The following is a 24,458-nucleotide window of genomic DNA, read 5'->3' on the forward strand; positions in this document are numbered from 1 at the left end:
GTAGTCTCGGTTTTCCACATGGATCAGGATATATTCCTCCCAGTCCTCTGTCCGAAGCCCCATTCCTCCAGTGAGGAACGACGCCTGCACATGTTAGATGTGCGTAGAGCGCTGGCTTTTTACTTAGACAGAACCAGGCCTTTTAGGAAGCCCCCCAGCTGTTCATTCATCCGCTGAGCGCATGAGGGGGCGACCAGTCTCCACCCAGCGGATCTCCCGCTGGATCACCTCGTGCATTCGCACCTGTTACGACCTGGCAGGGGTTCCCCCGCCTCCTATCGTGAAGGCTCATTCGACGAGAGCTCAGGCCTCGTCAGCGGCCTATGTGGCTCATGGCCCTATTCAGGACATATGTAGGGCTGCTACCTGGTCCTCGGTCCACACCTTCTCCTCGCATTATGCGATCGTCTCCCAAACAAGGGATGACGCCAGGTTTGGTAGGGCAGTACTCTGCCCGGGTAACCCTTAAAACTTTAGACTTAAACTCCTACCCACCTCCATCAGGTATAGCTTGGAGTCACCTAGAGTGGAATACACATGAGCAATCACTCAAAGAAGAAAGGACAGTTACCTGTTCCGTAATTGGCGTTCTTCGAGATGTGTTGCTCAGGTGTATTCCACGTCCCGCCCTCCTTCCCCTCTGTCGGAGTTGTCTGGCAAGAAGGAACTGAGGGTGGGGGGAGCACGCAGCCCCCTTTATGGCACGATGTACTGGCGCCACTCCAGGGGTCGCAGCGGTGCTCCCCCAGTACGGGTACTGCTAAGGGAAAAACTTCCGGCACCGGTGCACGTGGCGAGCATGCACACCTAGAGTGGAATACACCTGAGCAACACATCTCAAAGAACGCCAGTTACGGAACAGGTAACTGTCCTTTTTGTTTATATCATTTTTATTTAAACTTTGTGTGCTCTATAAGTTTTAGCAGTTAAACTAACTTTATTTTCATCAAGCTGATTATATATCTGTGTCAAAATCTGTTCTACAACATGGAGCTACCAACTGTGGTCTGTAACCTATCATTTTAATCAGCTTCTGTACAAGATGACTGGAGGACAGCTAATGTGATGCCACTTTAAAAAAAAAAAAAAGGCTCCAGAGGCGATCCCAGCAACTACAGGCTGGCAAGCCTAACTTCAGTACAGGGCAAATCGGTTGAAACTTCAGTAACTCCTCACTTAAAGTTGTCCCAGTTAATGCTGTTTCATTGTTACCTTGCTAATCAATTAGAGAACATGCTCGTTTAAAGTTGCGCAATGCTCCCTTATAACGTCGTTTGGCAGCCGTCTGCTTTGTCCACTGCTTACAGAAAGAGCAGCCCGTTGGAGCTAGCTGGTGGGGGCTTGGAACCAGGGTGGACCGGCAGCCCCCCATCAGCTCCCCACTCCCCTAAGTTCCCTGTGCGGCAGCCACCCAGCAGGCTATCAATTGCTGGGCAGTCAGCTGTCCCTCCCCCCACTGCAGTGTGCTGCGCCTGCCCTCTGCCTTGGAGCTGCTCCCGCCCTCTGCCTTGGAGCTGCTCCCAGGAGCCTCCTGCTTGCTGTGCGGGGGGATGGGAGGGGAAGAGGGGTGCTAATGTCAGGATGTCCCTCTCCCCCCACTCCTGCCCCACCGCGCTTCTGTACCTTATCTCCGGGGGGTCGGGGGAGACACGATAGGGCTCAAGATGGAGGGAGCTTGCTGGCAGCAGCTGCTGTCTCAATTTGCTAATCTACTTATTAAAAAGGCAATGTACATAGAGTGGAGTCAGTGTACTTAAAGGGGCAATGCGCATCTCTCTCACACACAGGGTGTGTGTCTCTGTCTCTCTCTGCCATGCTGTCTCCCCTCCCTCCATTTGTACTGCCCTGTAGAGTGTGAGGCTACATTAACAACAATGGGTTAACCCCTGAGGGCTCAGCCAAGTGCTAGTTCATCATTTAGCAGTAAGGCATTCCCTGGGAAATATCCCACCCTCTGACTTCACCACTTCAACCAAGCTTCACAATCATCATTGCTATGTACAGTATTAAATTGTTTAAAACTTATTGTGTGTGTGTGTGTATATATATATAAATTTTTTTTGCCAGACAAAAGACTATATATAGTCCCTGGAACCTAACCCTCCCTATTTACATTAATTCTTATGGGGAAATTGGATTCGCTTAACATCGTTTTGCTTAAAGTAGCATTTTTATGAACATAACTACAATGTTAAGTGAGAAGTTACTGTATAGTAAAGAACAGAATTGTCAGACCCTTAGATGAACATGATTTGTTGGGGAAGAGACAACATGGTTTTTGTAAAGGGAAATCGTGCCTCACCAATCCACTAGAATTCTTTGAAAAGGTCAACAAGCATGTGCACAAGGGTGATCCAGTGGATATAGTGTACTTAGATTTTCAAAAAGCCTTTGACAAGGTTCCTCACCAAAGGTTCTTAAGCAAAATAGGTATCTTGAGATAAAAGGGAAAGTCGTCTCATGGATCGGTAACTGGTTAAAAGATAGAAAACAAAGGGTACGAACAAATGGTCAGTTTTCAGAATGGAGAGAGGTAAATAGTGGTGTCCTTCAGGGTTTTGTACTTGGACCAGTACTATTCAACATATTCATAAATGATCTGGAAAAAGGGGTAAACAGTGAGGTGGCAAAATTTGCAGATGATACAAAACTACTCAAGATAGTTAAGTGCAAAGCAGACTGCGAAGAGTTATAAAGGGACCTCACAAAACTGGGTGAGCGGGCAATCAAATTGCAGATGAAGTTCAGTGTTGATAAATGCAAAGTAATGCACATTGCAAAAACATAATCCCAACTATACATATAAAATGATGGGGCCTAAATTAGCTGTTACCACTCAAGAAAGAGATCTTGGAGTCATTGTCAATAGTTCTCTGAAAACATCCACTCAGTGTGTAGCAGCAGTCCCAAAAGCTAACAGAATGATGGGCATCATTAAGAAATGGATAGATAATAAGACAGGAAATATAATATTGCCTCTCTATATATCCATGGTATGCCCATATCTTGAATACTGCATGCAGATGTGATCGCCCCATCTCAAAAAAGATACATTGGAATTGGATAAGGTACAGAAAAGGGCAATGAAAATAATTAGGAATATGGAATAGCTGCCATATGAGGAGAGATTAATAAGACTGGGAATTTTCAGCTTGGAAAATAAATGACTAAAGGGGGATATGATAGCAGTCTATAAAATCTTGACTGGTGTGGAGAAAGTAAATAAGGAAGTGTTATTTACTCCTCATAACAGAAGAACTAGGGGTCACTCAATGAAATTAATAGGCATCAGGTTTAAAACAAAAAAAAGGAAGTATTTCTTCACACAATGCATAGTCAACCTGTGGAACTCTTTGCCAGAGGACATTGTGAAGGCCAAGACTATAACAGGGTTCAAAAAAGAACTAAATAAGTTCATGGAGAATAGGTCCATCAATGGCTATTAGCCAGGATGGGTAGGGATGGTGTCACTAGCCTCTGTTTGACAGAAGATGGGAATGGGCGACAAGGGATATATCACCTGTTTTGTTCATTCCCTCTGAAGCACCTGGCATTGGCCACTGTCGGAATACAGGATACTGGGCTAGATGGACCTTGGTCTGACCCAGTATGGCCATTCTTATGGAGCAATGATGCAGAGAATTAAAGAACTAAGAACAAAAAATAGTTATGCATCAGTAACTGTACAGCTTCCATGCAGTGATTGCTTGGGACAGTTTCCTTCAGGATAATAAATAATAAAGTTCTTTGTCTCCTTTTCCATAGTCGTCATCCAACTCACTCCCCATTGTTTTCACTATGAATAACTTTACTGGCATGACCAGGTGTTGCTCAAGTTAATACATCTATCATTAGATTAATTTTAGTCCTGTTCTCAACCTAACCCTGTAAAAATTATTTGCATCTCCAAAGAAAAATACAGAACATTGGTTTGTCCTTAAAATGTTGCTTGAATGCCCATGTAAATTGACAGTACTGTACTTTTACAGTTCAGTTTATATAAATTGCATAAAAATATCTGCATTACTGTGCATATGTGAGAACAAATCCTTGCAAGAGATGCAAAGAACATTTTCCTGCTCTGTCCATACACATAATAAGGGATTTATTTTGGCTTATAAATAAGGCTGCGAGTCTGTCACGGAAATCATGGATTCCATGACCTTCCGGGACTTCTGCAGCAGCCGGTTCTGCTGGCCCAGGGGCCACCTGAGCAGCTGGGGCGACCTGGGGCCAGCCGCACTGGCTGCTTCTGGGGCAATCTCAAGCCACCGTGCCCCTTCCCCCAGCAGCAGCAGGAGTTTAGATGCGGAAGGGAGCTCAGTGCTGGGGCAGAGGGTTGCGGCACAGGAGGGGGTGAGGGCTCCAGGCGGTGCTTACCTTGGGGGGCTCCCCGGAAGCGGCAACATGTGCCTCGGCTCCTAGATGGAGGTGTGGCCAGGCGGCTCTGCGCGGTGCCTCTGCCTGCAGGCACCGCTCCCATTGGCCGTGGTTCCTGGCCAATGGGAGATACGGAGCCAGCGCTCAGGGCGTGGAGAGTGTGCAGAGCCCCCTGGCCGCGCGTCCACCTTGGAGCCGAGGGAAATGTCGCCGCTTCCGGGGAGCCCCGTGGAACCAGGTAGGGAACCTGTCAGCCCCACCAACCCCCTCCCGCCCCAGCAGCAGCAGCAGGGGTCCCCAGACCACACACACACACACACACACGAGTGCCTGCGGTGGCGCCTCTGGGCCACCCCTGCCCCAGAGCACCCAAGATTTATTCAGGGGTATATAGGACAAGTCATGGGCTGTGAATTTTTGTTTACTGCCTGTGACCTGTCTATTACCTTTACTAAAAATATCCATGACTAAAACATAGCCTTACTTATAACCAGTTTCATTAGGTGTTCTATATGTTGTGATGAAATAAAACTTGTCCAAAATATCAGCATTAACCCTTAGGAGAGTGTTCTCTTTACAGAGCATTTAAGTATCTGATTAGTCTCATTGGAGTTAATTGGACTACTTGCATTGCTTAAAGTTAAGCACATGCTTAAGTGCTCTGTTGAATCAGGGCCTTAATGAGCAAGTGGCTTTTCCAGTCTCCTTCACCTTCAAATACATTTAGTATACCCCAAACAGGCTCAGGACTTGTCCCCCTTCTGGAATTTTGCTTTATTGACAAAGAAGTTTCCACTCAGTTGCAGTCCAACTTTTCTTCCTACGCTTTTTTCATCCTTCAGTTCCACTGTGGGCACTCCCACTTCCTTGGTATCTATGGTGAAGCTAATAAGTACTTGCAATAATGAGTCAGCTGATCAACACCTGCTAATCAGTTACCAGGCTCAGCATGTCCCATCAGAATCAACACCTGCTAACAGGTTGTTTCACAGGAAAATACTGGCAGCATACTACACTCTTATACATATAAGCCATGATTTTCCGACTTAGGTGCCTAACTAAATCCATATTTAAGCACCTAAATAAAAGTGGTCTGATTTTTCAGAGATGCTGAGTGCCCTTCAGCTCCCGGTGTCTTCACTGTGAGTGTCTGGTGCTTAGCCCCTCTGAAAGGCAGGCCATTTCTGTTTAGTGATGGGATTTTCAAATATGCTTCAGTGACTTAGCAGCACAAATCTCAGCACAAGACTATTGACTTAGGGCTGGTTTTCACTATGGGGAGATCGATGCTGCTGCAATTGATGCAGCAGGGGTCGATTTAGCAGGTCTAGTGAAGACCCACTAAATCGATTGCAGAGCACTCTGTGGTCGACCCCAGTACTCCACCTCTCTGAGAAGAGTAAAGGAAATTGACCGGAGAGTGTCTCCCGTCAATGCAGCGCAGTGAAGATACCGGGGTAAGTCGATCTAAGCTACGTCAACTCCAGCTATGTTATTCACAGAGCTGGAGTAGCATAACTTAGGTCAACTTACCCCAGTAGTGAAGACAAGCCCTTATAGTGGGACTTGTGTTACAAAGTCACTTAGATGTTTTTGAAAATACCATCCCTAGGTGCCTCAATACGGAATTAAATTTAAAAGATTTGAATCTGTGGGCCTAAAGTTAAGATCCTAAATCCCTATTTATCCATCTAAAAAGAAAAGTGGCCTGAGGAACTGAGCAACCCCAGCTCATATTGAAGTTAATAAGAGCAACAGGTATCTAACTATGGTTTCAGAAGGCTAAATTTATGCAACCGAGTTGGAGAATTTTAGCTGCAGAGTAATATTAATTATTTCATCTATAGCATACTTTGAAATGATCTTCTGGAGACCAATATATTTTCATTAGTGATTGAAACTGGCAATACATTTGTGTTTTATTTTTCTGTTTCCATAAACCTGCTTGTACAGGTAACTTTCTTTGGAGCTGGACACAATATGCCTTTTTAACTTCAGATTTCTGTTTGACAAGTTCAGTCTCCTGATTTGCTAGATATTTTTCCTTGTAATAAAAGTGATAATTTGTTTATCTGACATAATCCGGATATTCTGGTTTATTTCATAGTTGTGTTTATGGCAGGTTTGTTTAAGGCAGCAAAGGTTGATTATGTACAGTTCCTGGCTGTGTTGGTGCTAGTCACTGAAGCTGTGAGCATTCAAAAATTTAAAATAACTACTTTCATGTTGTCTGTCAAATCATATGTTTCTTTCCAAGACTTTTAGTTTAACCAGGTAGCATTAAATACTGTATACATATTGTTCTGGTTTAAAATCAAGGTGTACTTCACTTTCCCCAATTTTCCACAGAAAATCATAGAAGATAGATCAAAGTTTGTAATTTTGTGCTTTCTGAAAGCACACTGGAGCCCTAGAGTTGGACACAGACTTTCCATTATATATGTACTTTCATTATTAAGATTAGTATTTTTAGTAAAACTAGTAGAACTTTCAGTTGTGGTGGATCTCTCAAAACTTGAATTATAGTTTCAAGATCTTTGGATTTGCTGTAAAACTTGCTATTACTAATAGGAACAGTCACAGTGCTACAGTATATGAAGTAGGAAATACTAGATTTAATCTCTTAGGCCATGATTCTGCAAAGACTTGTGCTGAACTTTAAGTACATGAGTAGTCTCAGTGAATTTAATGGGGCTTCTGATGTGTTTTAAGTCCAAGTTAAGGCTAAGTGTTTGCAGGACCAGGGCATAAGTTAATAAATGAAAATAAACTTTATTATCAAAGAGTATATCTGTTAGGAACTATTCGTCCTTTTCACTAAGGTTTTTTCTTATCACCTTTTTTCCCTAGGTGTTTACCTCCCATGGACCCACTGTGATCATGCCTACCTGGTTCTGCTCCCGAGAATGGTTTTGTCATGTGGGCAAATTTGATGAGGGTGGGAAGGTGAGTGCAACTGATAGAAACAAAATTGATACTCCATTCTTGATTCCATTTTGTTAAGAAGTTGTAGTTAGCAGGACAATTGGTAGTGTTATGCTCTCAAGTGGTCTTTTCCTATTGCTATTAAATGGGCCACAGTGAAAAGTGTTTACAATTAGAATGTTAGTTCATGCGTGGACTAAACTGAAATACTATAGGGGATAAAACCGAGGAAAAGCATTTCCTCTTCTGGCTTGCAAATTTCAGAAAAGTCTTCAGTTCATCAACAAACACTCCTCCGTTTTTTTGGTATGTTTCTAGAGTTAAGGCTTTGCGCACAGCGCTGAAACCACTTTGGTTACGTCTATGCAACAGCTGAGGGGTGTGATTCCCAGCTCAGATAGACATACATGCACTAACTGTGCTCGAAGTAGGGCCTAAAAATAGCAGTGTGGCCACAGTGGCACAGAGAGCAACTCAGGCCAGCCACCTGAGTATAATCCTGCCCAACCTCCTTGGTACAACTTGGGCAGTTAACCTGAGCTACTGCCTATGCCACTGCGAACACACTGAACTTGCAATGTACGTATAACCGAGCTGGGAGTCACACTTCCTAGCTGCTATGTAGATATATCCTGTGTGATGGAAGGACATTCTGGTAATTAACAAGCACACTTATATCCCACTTTGTTTCTGAATTCTTCTATCTAATACTGCCAGACGTAGCATTGCAGTACTCCTGAAGGTAATTCCTAATCTAATTTATATACTACTTATTACAATACTAGATTATTATCATTGCTGTTATTGAATTTACAGTACCACCTACTGACCCCAACTGACAGTGAGGCCCCGTTGTGCTAAGCACTGTAAAAATATATAGTGAGAGAGAATCGCTATCCCAAAGAGTTTACAGTCCAAATAGAAAAGACGGAGAAGGGTGGGAGGGGAAACAAAGACAGAGTGGTGAAATGTTTTGCCTAAGGTCACACAGCAGGTCAGTGGCAGAGCTTGGAATAGGACCCAGGTCTCCTGAGTCAATCCAATGCTCTATCCAATAGACAGACCATACTGACTTTTTTTTTTTTTTTCACTCTCTCTCTTGCTCGCTCGCTTTACCCTGGGGTTGACTTTCCATTTTCTGAAGAATACCCATTTGACTTAAATCACCTCTTGAACTTTGCCATGTAACCATGCTGGTTTGGTTTGGGTTTTGTGCCTTCCTACTTTTTTTAAATTTTATTTTACGGCATACGTGCCTCCTGTGAGTAAAATGTGATCTGCTTAAATGGCGTCAATGCCAAGTCTAAAGGGTTTTGGATTTATAATATAGGTCATGCACATATAGCTCTAATAATTACCTGCCAATCAATAATAATAAAAAAATCCTTAAATTTGGCCTCATTTCCCACAGTCTACTCCCTCCCCAAATTCCTGGCGGGATAAGAGTAGCTTTGTTGGGGTGTCCAGGAGGTCAACAAATCCAGGCTCTGGCAGACAGAGGGGATTGAGTTCTGGAGGCCAGGGACCTTCAAAGAAAATGCCCTGCTAATAGCCCCCTCATCTCTAAACCCAGGAGTCTCTCGTTCAAACACTTCCACTGCCCACAACTGCAGGATTGTGACAAAGGAGGAAAGCACCAATTTTCCAAGTCATCTCATCCTTAACCATTGAGGTGGGATTTTCAGAAGTGCACAGCATTGGCTTAGCTCTTCCCTTTGGAATAAATGGGAGATTTGCTATACGCATCAATGGGAACAGTGTTATTGGTCAACACTGGGTTCTCTTTGTGTGTGTATATGCTGACCTGACTCATCATCTGACTTGTTAATCACATCCCTCCACCTTCTTGAGTTAGTATTAATTATGCAGTCTACAGGTGTCATGATGCTGCCAATAAACAGAGAAATAGATCAAGAAATCTCTAGATTCTAGTCTTTCCATTTGCAAAACTGTTTCCATACCAAAAAGCTGCATTTCTCACTTGGAATTAAATCTGAACACCTGTTCTTCATATGTTAAATGTTGGAGAGGTTGTGATTTGAAGAACTAAGTAAACAGAGCACATGGAATGATGGAACATAATCAAATGTTAACCAATGTGTAAATCCTTCTTATTGGTAAAGTATATGTAATTGTCCCAGTACTTCATGGGAGATTTAAAGCATTTGTTTACAAAGACTCCATTTTATTAACAAAATTCCTCTCCTTCAAGATGTTCATTCACTAGGAAGACATATTTTCTCTGCATTAGCATTTTTGCAATATCCAAACAGAATTATAAATGACTTCTTCTGAAATGGGACTTGTCTACTTGTGATTAAAATTCTTGACAGTACTTCAAAGGCCAGAATTACAAATATACTTTGTGCACTATCCAAGTACAATGATAAAAATCCTATTACACAATGTAAATAAGGAGAGCAGAATGGCTGTCACTGTGATATGTATTTAATTATGTTTGTTCAGTTCAATTATATATAAGTGAGGAGAATATTTAGTTATTTAATTATAAGAGTCAGGATTGAAATATTTTGAAGTAGAAAAAGCAAGTTATCCGGTAAAGCTGAAGTGATCGCTACTAACTTTTATATAATTGCCTTGCAAGTAACTGATTTTAATATGTGTTCATGGTATACTGAGTTATCTGGAATACCACTGAAATCTAGGCAAGAGTGTAAAGATTTTAATGACAACCACTTTATTTAGGATAGTGTCCTCTCTACAGTACATCCAGAGGTAGAAGGATGGTGATATAATGAACGTATTTTTGAGGAACTTTATCAGAAAACTGAAGAGAGAGAATCTTCCTGGAGTGCATCCATCCCACACAGATTAAATGTAGAGACCTCTGTTATTGGAACGAGTGGCAAAATTTTATTTACACTTTGTGAGCTTAGTATGTGAAAGTTTTCTCTTTGGGAAACTTGTGTGTGTGACGCCATCTAATTTATTTGATCAAGTTTGTGGCACCTTGCTTTAAGTTTATTCCAACACATAGAAATGTTATTAAAAAGCCATCACTGGCTTCACTTATATCACACACAGAGAATGAAGGGTTCCAGCCTTATGTACATTAGTGTATCATTAAATGACTGGTACATTTCAAAACTTGATCCCCCATGAGAGTGGGGGACTGATAGCCTTGGCCAGGGACAGATATAGTGGAGGCTGGTGCTATGTGAAGTTTCCACTATATATCTTTATCAGAGCACCTCAACCTTTGGCCAACAACATCTTTTGCTATTCTAGTTATGGGTCTGCACATAGCTGTGCCTAAACATATCCTCCCTCCTTCAGATGAAACATTAGACTACAGAGCTTTGCCCTGTCTCTTGTGGACATCCAAGTAAAAGTTCCTATGGTGTTTTTGGAAAAAACAAATAACCTGCATTCTGGCCAACATTTTCTTAATTCTAATGTCTTGTGTGAACTATTTGTAAGTGTGTAATGGCTACACAATTACTACACTAAGATACCCTAATTTACTGCTTGGTAAATACTTTTGAGATACTTAAAGCACATAAGCCATAGGTAACACCAAAATCTTTTCTGGCCTGCCTAACCAGCAAACTCCTCTTCTTTCTTCAAACTTCTACTGAACAAAGGAGAATCAAAAATGGCAGTTTGCATAATTGTGCTTTTATATAGACTAACTTCACCATAAGATTAGAATAAGAAACACCACAATCATTTTATCCCTGATTCCCAGGGCAGATCAGTGTAAAATATTTTCTGCTCTAACTAAATTCTCTGTCTATCCTGCCCCCCTAACCCCACCCCCAACCTTAACATTCCTTTTTAAGTGTATCCAGACTAGAATTTTACATAAGTCTTGCCACTTTTTAAAATGTATCTAAAAGTGCAAACAAAGGGAAATTATTTTTAATGAGCCCCAGGTGTAATCATGTAGTGTGAGCAGCTAGCATTTCTGAATACAAACTGCAGTTTAGAATGCAGTGGCTGACTCTCAACTCTGATCTGTTCCTGTGATAAAGGGTCATGGAAAGGAGGAACTGAGGTGGTGTTGATATACATCTTGGTGCACAGGAGAATGCAGTGAGTACTCCAAATGTCTAAAGGAGCTTTATAGCCTTTGTGGGGCTCGCTAATACCTTTCTCCATTTCTCTGGGCCAGAAGAGAGCTGTCAGAATTCCCTCAAGAAACCAAGCATTTACCTGCCTCTGGAAATTTCCATTACTTGCGTCTGATGAAGTGGGCATTCACCCACGAAAGCTTATGCTCCAATACTTCTGTTAGTCTTAAAGGTGCCACAGGACCCTCTGTTGCTTTTTCAGATTCAGACTAACACGGCTACCCCTCTGATACTTGACAAGCATTTATAATAAGCCCCGGAAGCTGAAAGGTTAAGGAGAAATTTGTGGGGTTTTGGAACATGAATTAGAATATTGTCAGGCTGTCAAGGTGCTCTGGGGAAAAATGAGGACAAAACACAGGCTCTGATATTCTTGGCATGGTACAGTTAAAGCTGAACAGAGATCAGTATTTGAGTAGTATCCAGGAAGAAAAGAAAGTGCTGGAGCCAATGATAAATTATACTTACATAGTATTTGAAAAACCACCTCCTCCCCCACTTCTAAAGACATTTCTTGCTAGTGTATTATTAAGCGCCCTTTAGAATTCACCCCGCCCTGACCCTTTGGCTTTCACCTTTTCCTTGTTTAATTTAATTGCTCTTTGCCAGAAGAGCAGAAACATTTCTCTTTTAGAAGAAAGAAAATGTGCAGAGTCTCTAGTAACCCTTCAACTTTATTTCACAAACACTGAAGCAAATATAACATTGTCACAGGTTTCCTGTTTTATAATCAGGGCAAAATGATTTAAAGGCCTTATCAGGGTATGAGCAAAGGGACAGAGTCACAGATTTAAAGAAAGATTAAGAGGCTTAAGAGTGTTTTGGATAATTCTGAAGAGAAGCCAATTCAAATATTACTCAGTGCAATAATTTAATGGGGTGGCTTCTAATGGGTCCTCCAGCCTATTTCTGGTGACTGTCCTAATGGAAGTCAAACTAATGGCGATTAAAAAACAGTTTCATGAAGTAAAATTAACAAGATTTCCTTAAGACAGAAAAATTTAATGTAAAATTTGCAAAGATAGAGTACCAAACCTGTAAGATCCTAGAGATTTCAGATTATGTTCTGTCAGTCAATGCTCAGCATTGAAAAAAATTTCAGTGCACACCCACACCCACAAATCTAGCTTGCTTGAAACATCTAAGGCTATGTCTTACACTGCAAAGTTAAGATGCGATTGTAGCATGGGATTGCATACCTGTGTTAGCTTTAGTGCAGACATGGTGGCACGGGCTTCAGCACAGGCTAGCAATCAGACTGGTGTAGCCCATACTGAAGCCCATGATACCACATCTGCAATGCTATTGTGTCTATTGTGTCATCTGTGCTAGCTAGATTAAAGCTAACATGGATCTGCCTACCCATGCTACAATCACACCTTCGCTTTGCAGTGTAGACATACCATAAGAAGCTACAGCCAGGTGTGCAAGATGGAATTACCCCAGATGGCATGAAATAACGGATGGCAGTCTGCCGCAGTGCATGTGGTGCCAGCTGTTAGGCCCACCAGACATACTGTGGAGTGCAGTGTAGCTATAGATCCATGGTTAGCTACAAATGGGACATAATTCCATAGAGTCTAAATCCAGAAAGGATCCGTGTGATTATCTAGACTGACCTGCTGTATACCCCAGATCATAGAATTTCACCCAATAATTTCTGTCTCAAGGCCATATTTAGTGGTTGAGCTAGATCTTATATTTTAGAAAGACAGGCAATCTTGATTTGAAGACTTCAAGTGATGGGGAATCCATCACATCCCTTGGTAAATTGTTCCAATTGTTAATTACCCTAACGGCTACATTTCGGCAAGCTGCAATTTTTTATCTAGCTTCAACTTCCAGCCTTTGGATAGCGGTCCACAAGCACATGTGCTCTCATCAGCAGTAAACTCTAGAATAGTGGTTCTCAACCAGGGGTACACGTACTCCTGGGAGTACGCAGAGGTCTTCCAGGGGGTACAGCATCTCATTTAGATATTTGTATAGTTTTACAACAGGCTACATAAAAAGCACTAACGAAATCAGTACAAACTAAAATTTCATACAGACAACTTGTTTATACTGCTCTATATACTATACACTGAAATGTAAGTACAATATTTATATTCCAATAGATTTACTTTATAATTATATGGTAAAATGAGAAAATAAGCAATTTTTCAGTAATACTGTGCTGTGACACTTGTATTTTTATGTCTGTTTTGTAAGAAAGTAGTTTTTAAGTGAGGTGTAACTTGAGGGTACACAAGACGAATCAGACTCCTGACAGAGGTACGGTAGTCTGCAAAGGTTGAGAGCCACTGCTCTAGAAGGCAGCAGTTTTAGCAAGCATGTTCCTGTTGCTGATATGAGCCATAAAAAGTCCCTTTCAGTACAGTGTGTTGGCCTGAAGTGAGAGAACTTTCTTTGAGACAGGATGTCTCTTGTGCCAGATGTATATCCAGCAACATGTGGCTAACACCACAGCACATGCTGCTGCTGTAAGTTTAAAATTTAGCTCAGAACCTTCTATGAGATACTCTTGGGTCTTTCTAGGAATAAGGATTTGGAAGTTCATTCTATAACTGTTTTGTACTATGTTATTTCCATTTAATCACTTGAACGGCTTTTAGTGCAACTCCAATGTAATATTACTATTGCAGTGTTTTGGGGTTGTTGTTTTTAAAGGCATGGCCTACGGTACAAGGTATGGAATGAATAGGCTTTAAAACTTCGGCAACAGAATCCTGCTAAAATACTGCATTAATCAGGTAAGTATGGAGACAAAAGTTATTTCCTCTTCCACTCACTCTTTCTCTCAGCACTTTGAGATTCCTCTGAGGACTGAGATAAATTTGGCTCCCTCTGGTTCCAGCCTTTTCCATCATACTCTTATCGGTAAGAAAAAAAAGTGTTCCCAATTACAGCCTGATTTCTCTTGAGAGTTCTGATCAAGAGACTTGGCTAGCTCTTCTCCCCCACAATTCAGATTTTCCTAATATATTACCTTAATAGCATAGTTGTAATGGTAGATTTGCCTTTCTTGTCCTGTTTTTTTAAACAAGGCATGTAAAACCTAATTATAAAATCTATAGGGCTGGATTCTCCAGTTTCGCCAGCTGGAGATTCCATAATATAGGGCAAATTTTCTTCGGCACAAGGCTAACAGACGACGCAGCTCCACTGCCTCCCACACCAACTTTCCCACCACCACCTCCTACATTGGAACTATACTGCTAGGTGTAAAGAGGAAAGGAAGAAGACATAGTCAGAAGAAGCGGGGCATATGTCAAAGTTACGGAAGGGTGTGGATGCATCAGGGGAGGAGGGAGCATGTTGGCCTGATTCTCAGCTGGCAGAAGATCCACCAGCACCTTAACTTAAAGCAGCTTTCTTGCCAGCTTTAGCTTATACTGGAGCCAAGCAGCTAAGAATTAGGGAGTAATTGTCAGTAGCACCTCTCCCTGCTGTTCACTATACCTATGTTTAGCTCAGGAACAATGAAGAATTGAGCCCAAAATGCAAGATGGGTAGTTCTCTTAAGAGCTTTTAGGAGAGCGTCAGACCTATACTCAGTATTACCCTCTGTTGCATTTCCTCTCAAATAAAGGTAATACTTAATACTGTGGTAATGCAAGCTTCTTTTTAATGGCAAGCACCATCATTCTTAGGGAAAGGTCTCAATTTTTATTTCTTCATTTTATAAAAATGGAAGAGCAGAAAATGTGAAGTGTGGTTCAGATTTTCAAAGCCAGCTAGGAAATTTAGCTACATTACTTCCATTAATTTTAACGGGAGTTGTGTGGCTAACTCCCCAGTTGACTTTGAAAATATTAACCAGTGTATGTGTGATGTACCTATGGTACATATGTAGAGATATGTGATAAGTTACAGAATTAAGTGATTTATTGCCTTCTTCATGCAACTTTGTCTGCCTCACCTGCCCTATACCCACTGATCCATCTTCCACAGTAGAGCCTGGAACACCTCAAGCATCTGAACGCCAACCATTTTAAACAGAAACAGCCTGCCAGAAAAATAGTCCCTTCTGCTCCCCTTCAAATAGCCCCCAAAGTATATTGCTCAGTGGTGTGAGGTGTTCCATCCTGAACCATTGGTATGTCTTGTGACATAGGTCTAGGAATAGGTACTTTATATGTGAAAAATCAGGCCCCAGGTATCTCAAGTTGGGCATCTGGAAATTGGGACTTCCAAAATTGGTTGACACTATTGAAAATATTGTTCTTTTTCTCTGTCTCAGTTCCCCATCTGTAAAATGTGGATATGAATACCTCTCACAGGTGTTGGTAAAGATAAATTCATTAACGTTTCTGAGACACTTGAAATACCATTGTGATGAATGCCATAGAGAAACCTCTGAAGAAATAAAAATATTATTGTTTCAGTTCAGGTTTAAGTTGGTGTACATTCTGGCAATACATTTACCTACTTTTGGATTTCATGTACTATCTGAAGCCTCTGCTGCTGGCCATTGTTGGAGATAGGATACTGGACTTTGGACCACGGATCTGATTCAGTCTGGCAATTCCTATGTTCTAGTAACTTAACAGATAGGGTCATACAGCAAATGATGAGAATAATAAGAAATATTGAACAGATGCCTCATTTAATGAGTCTGAGGTCCTTTGAGAAAAAACTCTCTTGTGATTATGTAAGTAAAGATTGTATCATAATGCATACACATAGAGGCAGAATTAAAGTTTCTACTGTAATTTTGACATTACCTAACTTTTGAGAGCCTCACTTTGCAACCTTAATGGTTTTTTAATGTAGTTTTTGTTTTGTATGGAATAATAGTAATTTGGATAATCTGTTTTGAGCAACTGCACAAGAAAAACAAAGTACAGTAACTGCTATTCAGCCAGGCTATAGGTACCATGAGTTCTGCAGCCAAAATTCTGTTTGTTTTTGTTTAGGTTTATTTTGAGTAGTTAAAAATTCTGCAAGAGTCTAGATTGTTAGCTATAGAGGGTTTGTTTTCTATTTGCTGTTGGAAAATTGCCCCCCAAAATGCTCTTCCTGATGTTAAATACCAGGATAGAGGTAAAGTGGGCAAGCTAATATATTTTACTAGCCCAGGTTCTGTTGGTGAAAGAGACGATCTTTCAAGCTGCATGATTCTGTCACTTGAAAACCCCTTTTGAACTAGCATGGTGACAGGTTTCAGAGTGGTAGCCATGTTAGTCTGTATCAGCAAAAAGAACAAGGAGTGCTTGTGGGTGCCACAAGTACTCCTCATTTGCCTTTTCAACTAGTTGTTGGTTTATTTAATACATGAAAAAAATGTTTTTATTTTGTGTTTTGTGTAATTAAAAAAAAATACACTGAAGACCTTTTATAAAGCATGTGACGTTTCCTTGCTGATGATCCATTATGAGTGAAATTTGTGAAGCATGCTATTGAAATGAAAATCCTAGGATAATGCATTATATCTCTCTTAGCCAGGGCCCTCCAGTTGCAGTTTCTGAGGTAAAGGAGAGAATTCTGCACTAGTTTTTTTTTTATAGAATTTAAGGCTTTTCTATAGTGATCTGGAGTCTTGAGCAATTTTTGAAAAAAATGTGGCGATCATTTTGAGTAGCAGTAGTAGAATTATAACAAAACAAAACCCTAGTAGAAGTAGAAAGGGCCATGGCGTGTGTAAGTCCAGGTGGAATGTTAGTAGTGACAAACTATTCTAGAGAGCATCTGAAGTTATTTTTTTGCTTATTTTCTGGGTTGCTGTTACATATTTCACTGACTTGTGATACTGTGCTATTCAACTGTCTTTGTGGAGCATGAAAATTATTTGCAAGATACATTTTAGCTGCATTACTCTATATCTTGTTATTCTGTACTTATATCTAGCCATCAGTTTCAAAGAGCATTAAAAAATATCCCTAGAGTGGTTGCAGATTCTTCTACTTTGAAAGGTGGTACGAGTGTGAGATGGATGTCTGGTGATTAAAATGGGAAATACAGCTGGAACTGATAATATCTCAAAATGGAAGAAACTGCCGTAGTGCAAGCCCCATACGTATCCCAGAGCCCTAAGTAGTCCTATCCCGGCAGGACCCATGGCATAGTCCATATCTTTCCATCCCTTGCAAAATGTATGCATTTCCTTCGGCAATGCTGCTCCTTCATTAGCTGAGAGGTCACTGCTGAGCAATGCAAGGCATCTGCTCACCCCTGGGAACTGGGCACATTGCTCTGAAATGCTCCTTTCAGCAGAAGAAATAGAAAATAGGGTCCATGAATCAAATCCCAGTTTTAGAGGGATCATTTTATTTTGACAATAACTGTTTTTAATCAGTTTATGCTGAAATATGTTGCTAAATGTTTCAGCCGTAGCAATTTTAAGCATGAAAATGAGACTCCACATGAAAATGATTTACCAGTACTTGTAAGTGGTGTAATGATATTTCCAAACCAGAATTTGACAAGTGCAGTAGACTGATATTTAATAAAACCATGCACTCAGCCTAACTCAACTTAGTGTGTGATTTGGGGAACAAAGAATTTCAGTCTAAATGGTATTTTATTTTCTTTCTGATGGGAACAGCTGCTTTCTCTTCCTGCACCCTCACCCAGATTCCTTTAGTGACCTCTGAAGCATTAGATATCCATGTAAATTGCAAACTGCACAAAGCTCTGTGAAAGCTTGCTCCGGCATCTGAGCACTAGGATGAGAAAACTGGACAAGTGTCTCATAATATAAACATACCAATTAGAGATGGGCCTTTGTCACCCAGCAATTGGATTTGAATCCACACTTCCCCAGAGTTTGGGAGTGGGATCAGATTCAGTGTTCCAGCTCAACCAATTATAGAGTTGCAAAATTTAGAACTACACCTCTACCCCGATATAACGCTGTCCTCGGAAGCCAAAAAATCTTACTGCATTATAGGTGAAACCGCGTTATATCGAACTTGCTTTGATCCGCCGGAGTGCGCAGCCCTGCCCCCCCCGGAGCGCTGCTTTACTGCATTATATCCGAATTCATGTTATATTGGATTGCGTTATATTGGGGTAGAGGTGTAGTTCTAGTTCTGAGCTCTCCCAGAATGCAGAGAGGGTTGCATTGAGTGTTCTGGAGTCATCCTTTAGTGTACTATACTGTTCTTCCATGGCTGCTTAGTCCAGGCCAGTTTTTAGGGATACTCTAAATGTGGTGACATTAACATATTAAACTGTGTTAGTCACTTTGGGAGCTAGAAAGCCTCTACTGCAGTAAGCTGTTCCACCCATGGCTGAGGACCACAGAGCAGCCTTCACCAGGAACCCCTTTTTTACTCATTACAACCAAATTGTCTCTTCTCTGCTACAACAGACACTACAGTTCCATCTCTAATCATAACTTTACACCTCTTTCCCCACATACTACCAATAATGTGAACTTGAGTGAAGGGTAGGGTCCAAGGTTGTAGACATTTTTTATTTTAATTGTATTTTCTTAATGCTTTGAGGTGCACACAAGCTATGGCAATAGCCACAATATTTTTTATCATTTTATTTAGTTAGTGTATTTATAATTTTTTCTGTAGAAATAAAATACCTGCAATAAATACATAAGCTTTAGGCTCTTTCTGCCTACCTAATGTCACCACCTGAGATAGTTAATGTAAATTTTTTTCTTTCTCTTGTTTGTGCTTGTCATTGTTATATTGCCTCTTCAGCTTTTATTAGGTGCCACACTCAAATACTGAATGAATACTCTTTGTATTATATGTTTAGTTGCATGGTAGTCACATGATCTCTCAGAAACAATGAGTGGGAGGAGAGAAAAACAGTGTTTGAAAATGTGTGTGACAATTATATATTTTAAACCATGTTTTACTTTAATTTTTTCAAATGGTTGCACCATTGCTAAGTACAAACACATACTCTTCTTCCCATCCTTTATAATGGCATATAGAATAGGGCCATGCTATTCAAGGTGGTTTTATAATCCAAGGGATGGCTGACATGTAATACAGTACCACTGGCCATATCACTGCCCCTTTTACACTTTGTCTAAGGCATTTACTTTTTTTAAGTCTGATTCAAGGTTGTCTCATTGGTCATGTTTGAGGTTCTAATTCAATCACTGGAGTATGGTTGGACTGCTTATCCCAAATTCATTGCTGTACAAAGCAGGTTAGAAATATTGCAGCTATTCATAAGTAAAACAAAGTTTTTGTCATGGATATTTTTAGTAAAACTCATGGACAGGTCATGGACAATAACCAAAAATTCATGGCAGCCCGTGACCTGTCCCTGACTTTCACTAAAAATATCCATGACAAAATGGGGAGGTGGGTTCAGCACCCACTGCTACTGGGGCTCCTGGATCCCCCACTGCTGCGGTCACTGGGAGCTCTGGGGTCCCCCGTCATTGTGGGGAGTAGAAGCTGCGGGGTCATCCTGCCTGCGGGGCTGGGCTGCTGCAGGGTACCCTCGACCCTGGGGCAGCTGGGCACTCATGGGAGTCCCCCGCCAGCCACCGCAGCTGGGAGCTGCAGGGTCCCCCAGCTGCCCACCATGGCTGGTCAGCCGCCCACCATGGCTGGGAAGCTGCGGGGACCATCAGCTGCCCGCCACAGCTGGGCAGCTGCGGGGAGTCCCCCCACCGCCAGCTGCAGGGAGTCTTCGTCATCCCCGGCTGGACAGCTGTGGGGTGCCCCCACCAGTGCGGGGGCTAGGAGCTGCGGGGAAGGAGAAGCTGGCTGGGAGCTCCAGCCCGGGGGCAGAAAATGTTGTGGAGGTCAATGAAAGTCACGGATTCCATGACTTCCGTGACATAATCATAGCCTTATTCATAAGACTTCTGATACTTCTTAGATGGTGTTGGTTCAGGAGTTCTAGGAAAACAACTTTTCTTGCATTGCTTCAACACTGCTGCTTCCAATCCTAGTCAGAAGCAGAGACTAGTTCATGAAAATTAAAAGGAAAGAAAACAACACTGAACTTTTTCAAACCTTAAATCAGTCTAAGGTTTGAGTAAAGGTTTGGTTCTCATTTTATTGGACCTGGTTAACCTGTCCCTAGTGGGGACCAATATGAAAGTTTGAATGGCAGCCAACGAAAGAACTGTAACTTTGTAAATAACACTATTATAAAGTCACAGATTCCATTAAATAAGTTATTTGATTACTTAACGTTTTAGGTTTCATGAACTTTTAAGCAGTTAGGTTTGCCTCTTTTGGGGCTATCATGCATAAAGCTTTACAAGCCTGGTCAAAATGAAAAGACCTTTCTTTTGCCATTCTTGTTCCCATGGTCAGCATTGGCTCACAGTGCTTCAGTTTCAAGCAGTATTGACTGGTTTTCAAATAGCATTATCTTATATTTGGGTAAATTTCTTTAAAGACCCATTAGACAACTTTTGGGTCTACACAAAAAGAGATTTAGGAGACAAATTTTAAAACTATCTATTTGGCAAAACAATGAAATATGCACTCTGTCACTTGTAATATTTTAATGAGGAATGCCAGTGGCTTTTGTATTGAATGAGCTCTCTCTCTACAGGGTGTTCCAGAAGACTTGCTGTTCTTTTATGAACATATCCGAAAGGGTGGTGGAGTCTTTCGAGTTGACCAGTGCCTCCTCCAGTATCGCTACCATCCACAGGCAGCAACTCATTCTGTTCTAGAGTAAGTTGTATTTTTGCAATAGATAAAACTTGCTTGTTTCTTGGGTTGTTGGCAGTGGAAGTGAAGTGGTTAATCACTTTCCCAAGTGTAGATGGTCAAGACACTTGTTCCTTTTAGCACTTTTATAAGGGGACTTAGTGACAGGATAATTAGCTATAACTATGCATCAATGTTGCAATGATATGGAGAGTATAACTTAGTATACCGGTAATGGAATCTTCTAACAGTGGCAGGCTGCTTACCTTTTCTTTTCTCACTATAATCCCAGTTTGAGAGAAGTAGTGGGATCTTGGTGTTCAAACTCTTAGGACTTCTTGGGTTCTAATGCTGTCACTCATTCACTGCTTAACTTTGGCCAAGTCATTTAATCGCTCTGTGCCTCAGTTTACCAATTTGTAAAAGGGGGACAATTATACCTAACCATACGAAATTATACTTAATTACTTAATCATTGTAATGTGTTTTTGAGATCCTCTAACAAAAGGTGCTCTGTAATTGCAAGTTAGTATTAGGCTTTTATGACTAATCTTCTTTAATTTGCTTCAGATAAAAAGTTGGTACGAGAGTCCTGAAATAGGAAACGAATAAGGAGTAATTGAAATTTTAATTTAAAAAAGAACTACCAAACTTAATATTGAGTTTTGTCACATGTTAACAAAAAAGATGATTTAAAAAAGTAAAAAATTGAGCTGGCAGTGAACTTCTCATCTGATAATTTCATTGTTACTGGTCTATTTTCTTTCCCTCCCTCAAACAACTTAAAAAACTGATTCAGTTTCTGAAGTTTGAAAAACACATGATGTTGCAGAATAATTATTTCAAGACCTTTCTCATCAGTCACTGCATTTAGAGTGCTATTGTATCCTGAAAAGAAATTCTGTAAAATGCTATTGGTAATTCCCTGTATCATCTTACCCATCAAAAGATGATCTTCCTAATTGACAGTCGGGTAAGCTCAGCCTGGGATCTGAGAAGCAAACTGGGCTGTTTCCTTCTTGTACATCATGACTAGTAATAATCCATACCTACTAATAAAGGGCTCTGTGAGCCAAGTTATTTCTTCAGAGAGACCTGTTCCTTCATTGCAGTTGCAGCAGTACTCTAAATCATTCTGTTGTAGATGCATGAAATAGAATAGGATTTTCACTCACTTGGGGTATGTCTATACTGGAAAAAAAAAGTATGTTCCTAACTTGGGTTAGCTAACCCACTTTAGCAAACTTGGGTTAAAATAGGAGTGAAGATGTAGCAATTCAGCTTTTAACTAGGGTTAGCAGCTTGAATTCAGCCCCAGGCTCTCCTATAAGCTTTAACTCAAGCTACTAACCAAAGTTAAAAGCTGAGTTGCATGTCTTCACTATGATTTTAACCTGAATTAGCTAATGCAGGTAGCTAACCCAAGGGTTTTTGTTTCTTTGTTTGTGGCAGTCTAAACATACCCTCAGTCTTAGCTGTATGGGCTCTACAGGGTTAATTAGTAAAACTAAAAGCCTGGTTTTGTCTCCATACATTGGTTAGTTCTTAAAGAGTTGCTTATGGTAAGCTGTAGGGTGCAACTATATGCTATTTTTTAATATAGATAATAAAAGCTGAAGCATTTGTTTAAATCAGATAGAAAAAATGTTAATTTTGCAAATAAATATAATGTGAATGACTTCCCTTTTACTATTATTTAAATATAAGGGCTTTTCTTTCTGTTCATATGTATGACCAATTTGGCAGCTAGTTACAGACTTCTCAGCCATGCACCACAGGATGCTAAATCTTCTTGGAAGATTGTTGCTTGTTTCTGTGGGAAAGCATCTTATTTTTGGAAATGAACATGTTCTGAATTTATTGCAAGCTATTGCTTATTCAAATGTGCAAGGTTGTGTGGCATAAGCATCCTGGATTACAACATTTACTGAGAATGTGGAACTTCTATAAACTGTTTCAGATGTGCAGTTTTAGGCATCCAAATTGGCACCTTCCCTGTCTCATTTTTCTGTCTTGCTGTTTTTCCTGTTGGCTTCCCCACCCCATTATTATTATTGTTGCTATTAGTATTATTTTATGTGATTTTTTTTTTTAACATGAAGTTGTGTAATATCTTTTTTCTTGGATGCCTACACTATGCTGTGCCAAAGTTGTAAATAACTTTGGGAACCACTTGATGCGGATGACCTCAAGGTGTGTTGTTGTGGAAACAGTGAAAAACAGAAGTTCATTGTCACCTGCGCAAAAGCCTAACCTTATTAGTAACATCAGGTCTTCATAAGTTGCCTCACAGTATCCTCCACCTCTTCAAGAAGCCTATCCCTCCGTGTTCCGTCTGAGTAGTTTCCAAGATCCATAGGGTGTGCTATGCCTCCATCCTATATACTGTCTTTCTGGGGTACCTTTCTTAATGACAACCCTGGGCCTCCACTTTGCTAAAGGGGATCCTCTTGGCTATGTTATACCCAGACTGGGTCTGTGGCTCTTTCTCACTGTGGCTCCTTCATCAGGTCCTGATGAGCTTAGACTACCGTGGAGATTTACCCTCTTAGAAGCTCCGCAACCAGCAGATGTTTTCAGAGACAAAGGACAGCCTTTTCAAAATAAGACTTTATTTGTTAGTCAACTGGAACATAGTGACCCAGTTTCAGTTTAATTGCACCTGTATCCCCCACGGTCCACTCCAGGAGTGCCCCAGTCAGGTCTCAGGTCTCCAGCATCACCTGTCTCTAGGCAGCAACCCTTGTCCCATTCCTTTCTGACCCAGGGTTTTTAGGCTGCACAGGTCCCTGCCTCACTGTGACAGGGAGACTGGCTTGCTGGAGATAACAGCCAGTATCTGTGCATTGCTTTCTCTTCTAGGGCTATGAACAGTGTATTGCCGGCAGTTACAAGTAACCACACAGCTCCTTCTAGACAAGCTCATTTATTCTTAAGGTCAAAGCATTACAGACAAAACATCATAAAAACAATAAACAGATTTAAATGCACACTAAACATACCTGGAGACATCCATCAGTCTACTGGGGTCTTAGCAGGCCATAGCCATTCCAACCCTTCCGCAAGGGTTGGGATCACCCTTTGGCTAGAAGGTCCTCTGTTCTCTGGATCAGAAATAAGGTCCTGAGTCAGTTTAAAGTTTAAACCTACCCTTTTTATATCAAAAGCCCTTTCTTTGTCTGTTGGTCTCTGAATAACCTAGTTTGAACCAGCATATTTAAGCCTCTCTGGGGTGTAGCTACCTCTCTGGAGGTGTTTACAACTTACAACCTTAATCACCCCACCCACAGTTTTTGGTTCTTGGAGGAGTTGTGGCAACCATCCCACACACCCGCCCAGAGTTGCATAAAGTCCCAGGCCCACTGTAATATATAAACCATTTGTAAACTTAATACTGTATGGTCCCCAAAGATATTGCATGGGGTTGCAATATCTGTCACACACACTATTAGGGTTAAAATGATAA

At 41.1% G+C, this 24,458-nt stretch overlaps 1 protein-coding gene across 1 annotated transcript in view; it reads left to right on the plus strand.

Moving 5' to 3' along the window:
- Positions 1 to 24,458, plus strand: part of B3GNTL1 (UDP-GlcNAc:betaGal beta-1,3-N-acetylglucosaminyltransferase like 1) — a 342,640-nt gene that overhangs the window by 251,860 nt on the left and 66,322 nt on the right. The window contains exons 7-8 of the mRNA XM_065415053.1: positions 7,231 to 7,326; positions 20,892 to 21,016. Coding sequence (XP_065271125.1) covers positions 7,231 to 7,326; positions 20,892 to 21,016 — 221 coding nt within the window. The remainder of the gene's footprint in view (positions 1 to 7,230; positions 7,327 to 20,891; positions 21,017 to 24,458) is intronic.

Source organism: Emys orbicularis, chromosome 13 (assembly GCF_028017835.1).
Source record: "Emys orbicularis isolate rEmyOrb1 chromosome 13, rEmyOrb1.hap1, whole genome shotgun sequence".
Classification (NCBI taxonomy): domain Eukaryota; kingdom Metazoa; phylum Chordata; order Testudines; family Emydidae; genus Emys; species Emys orbicularis.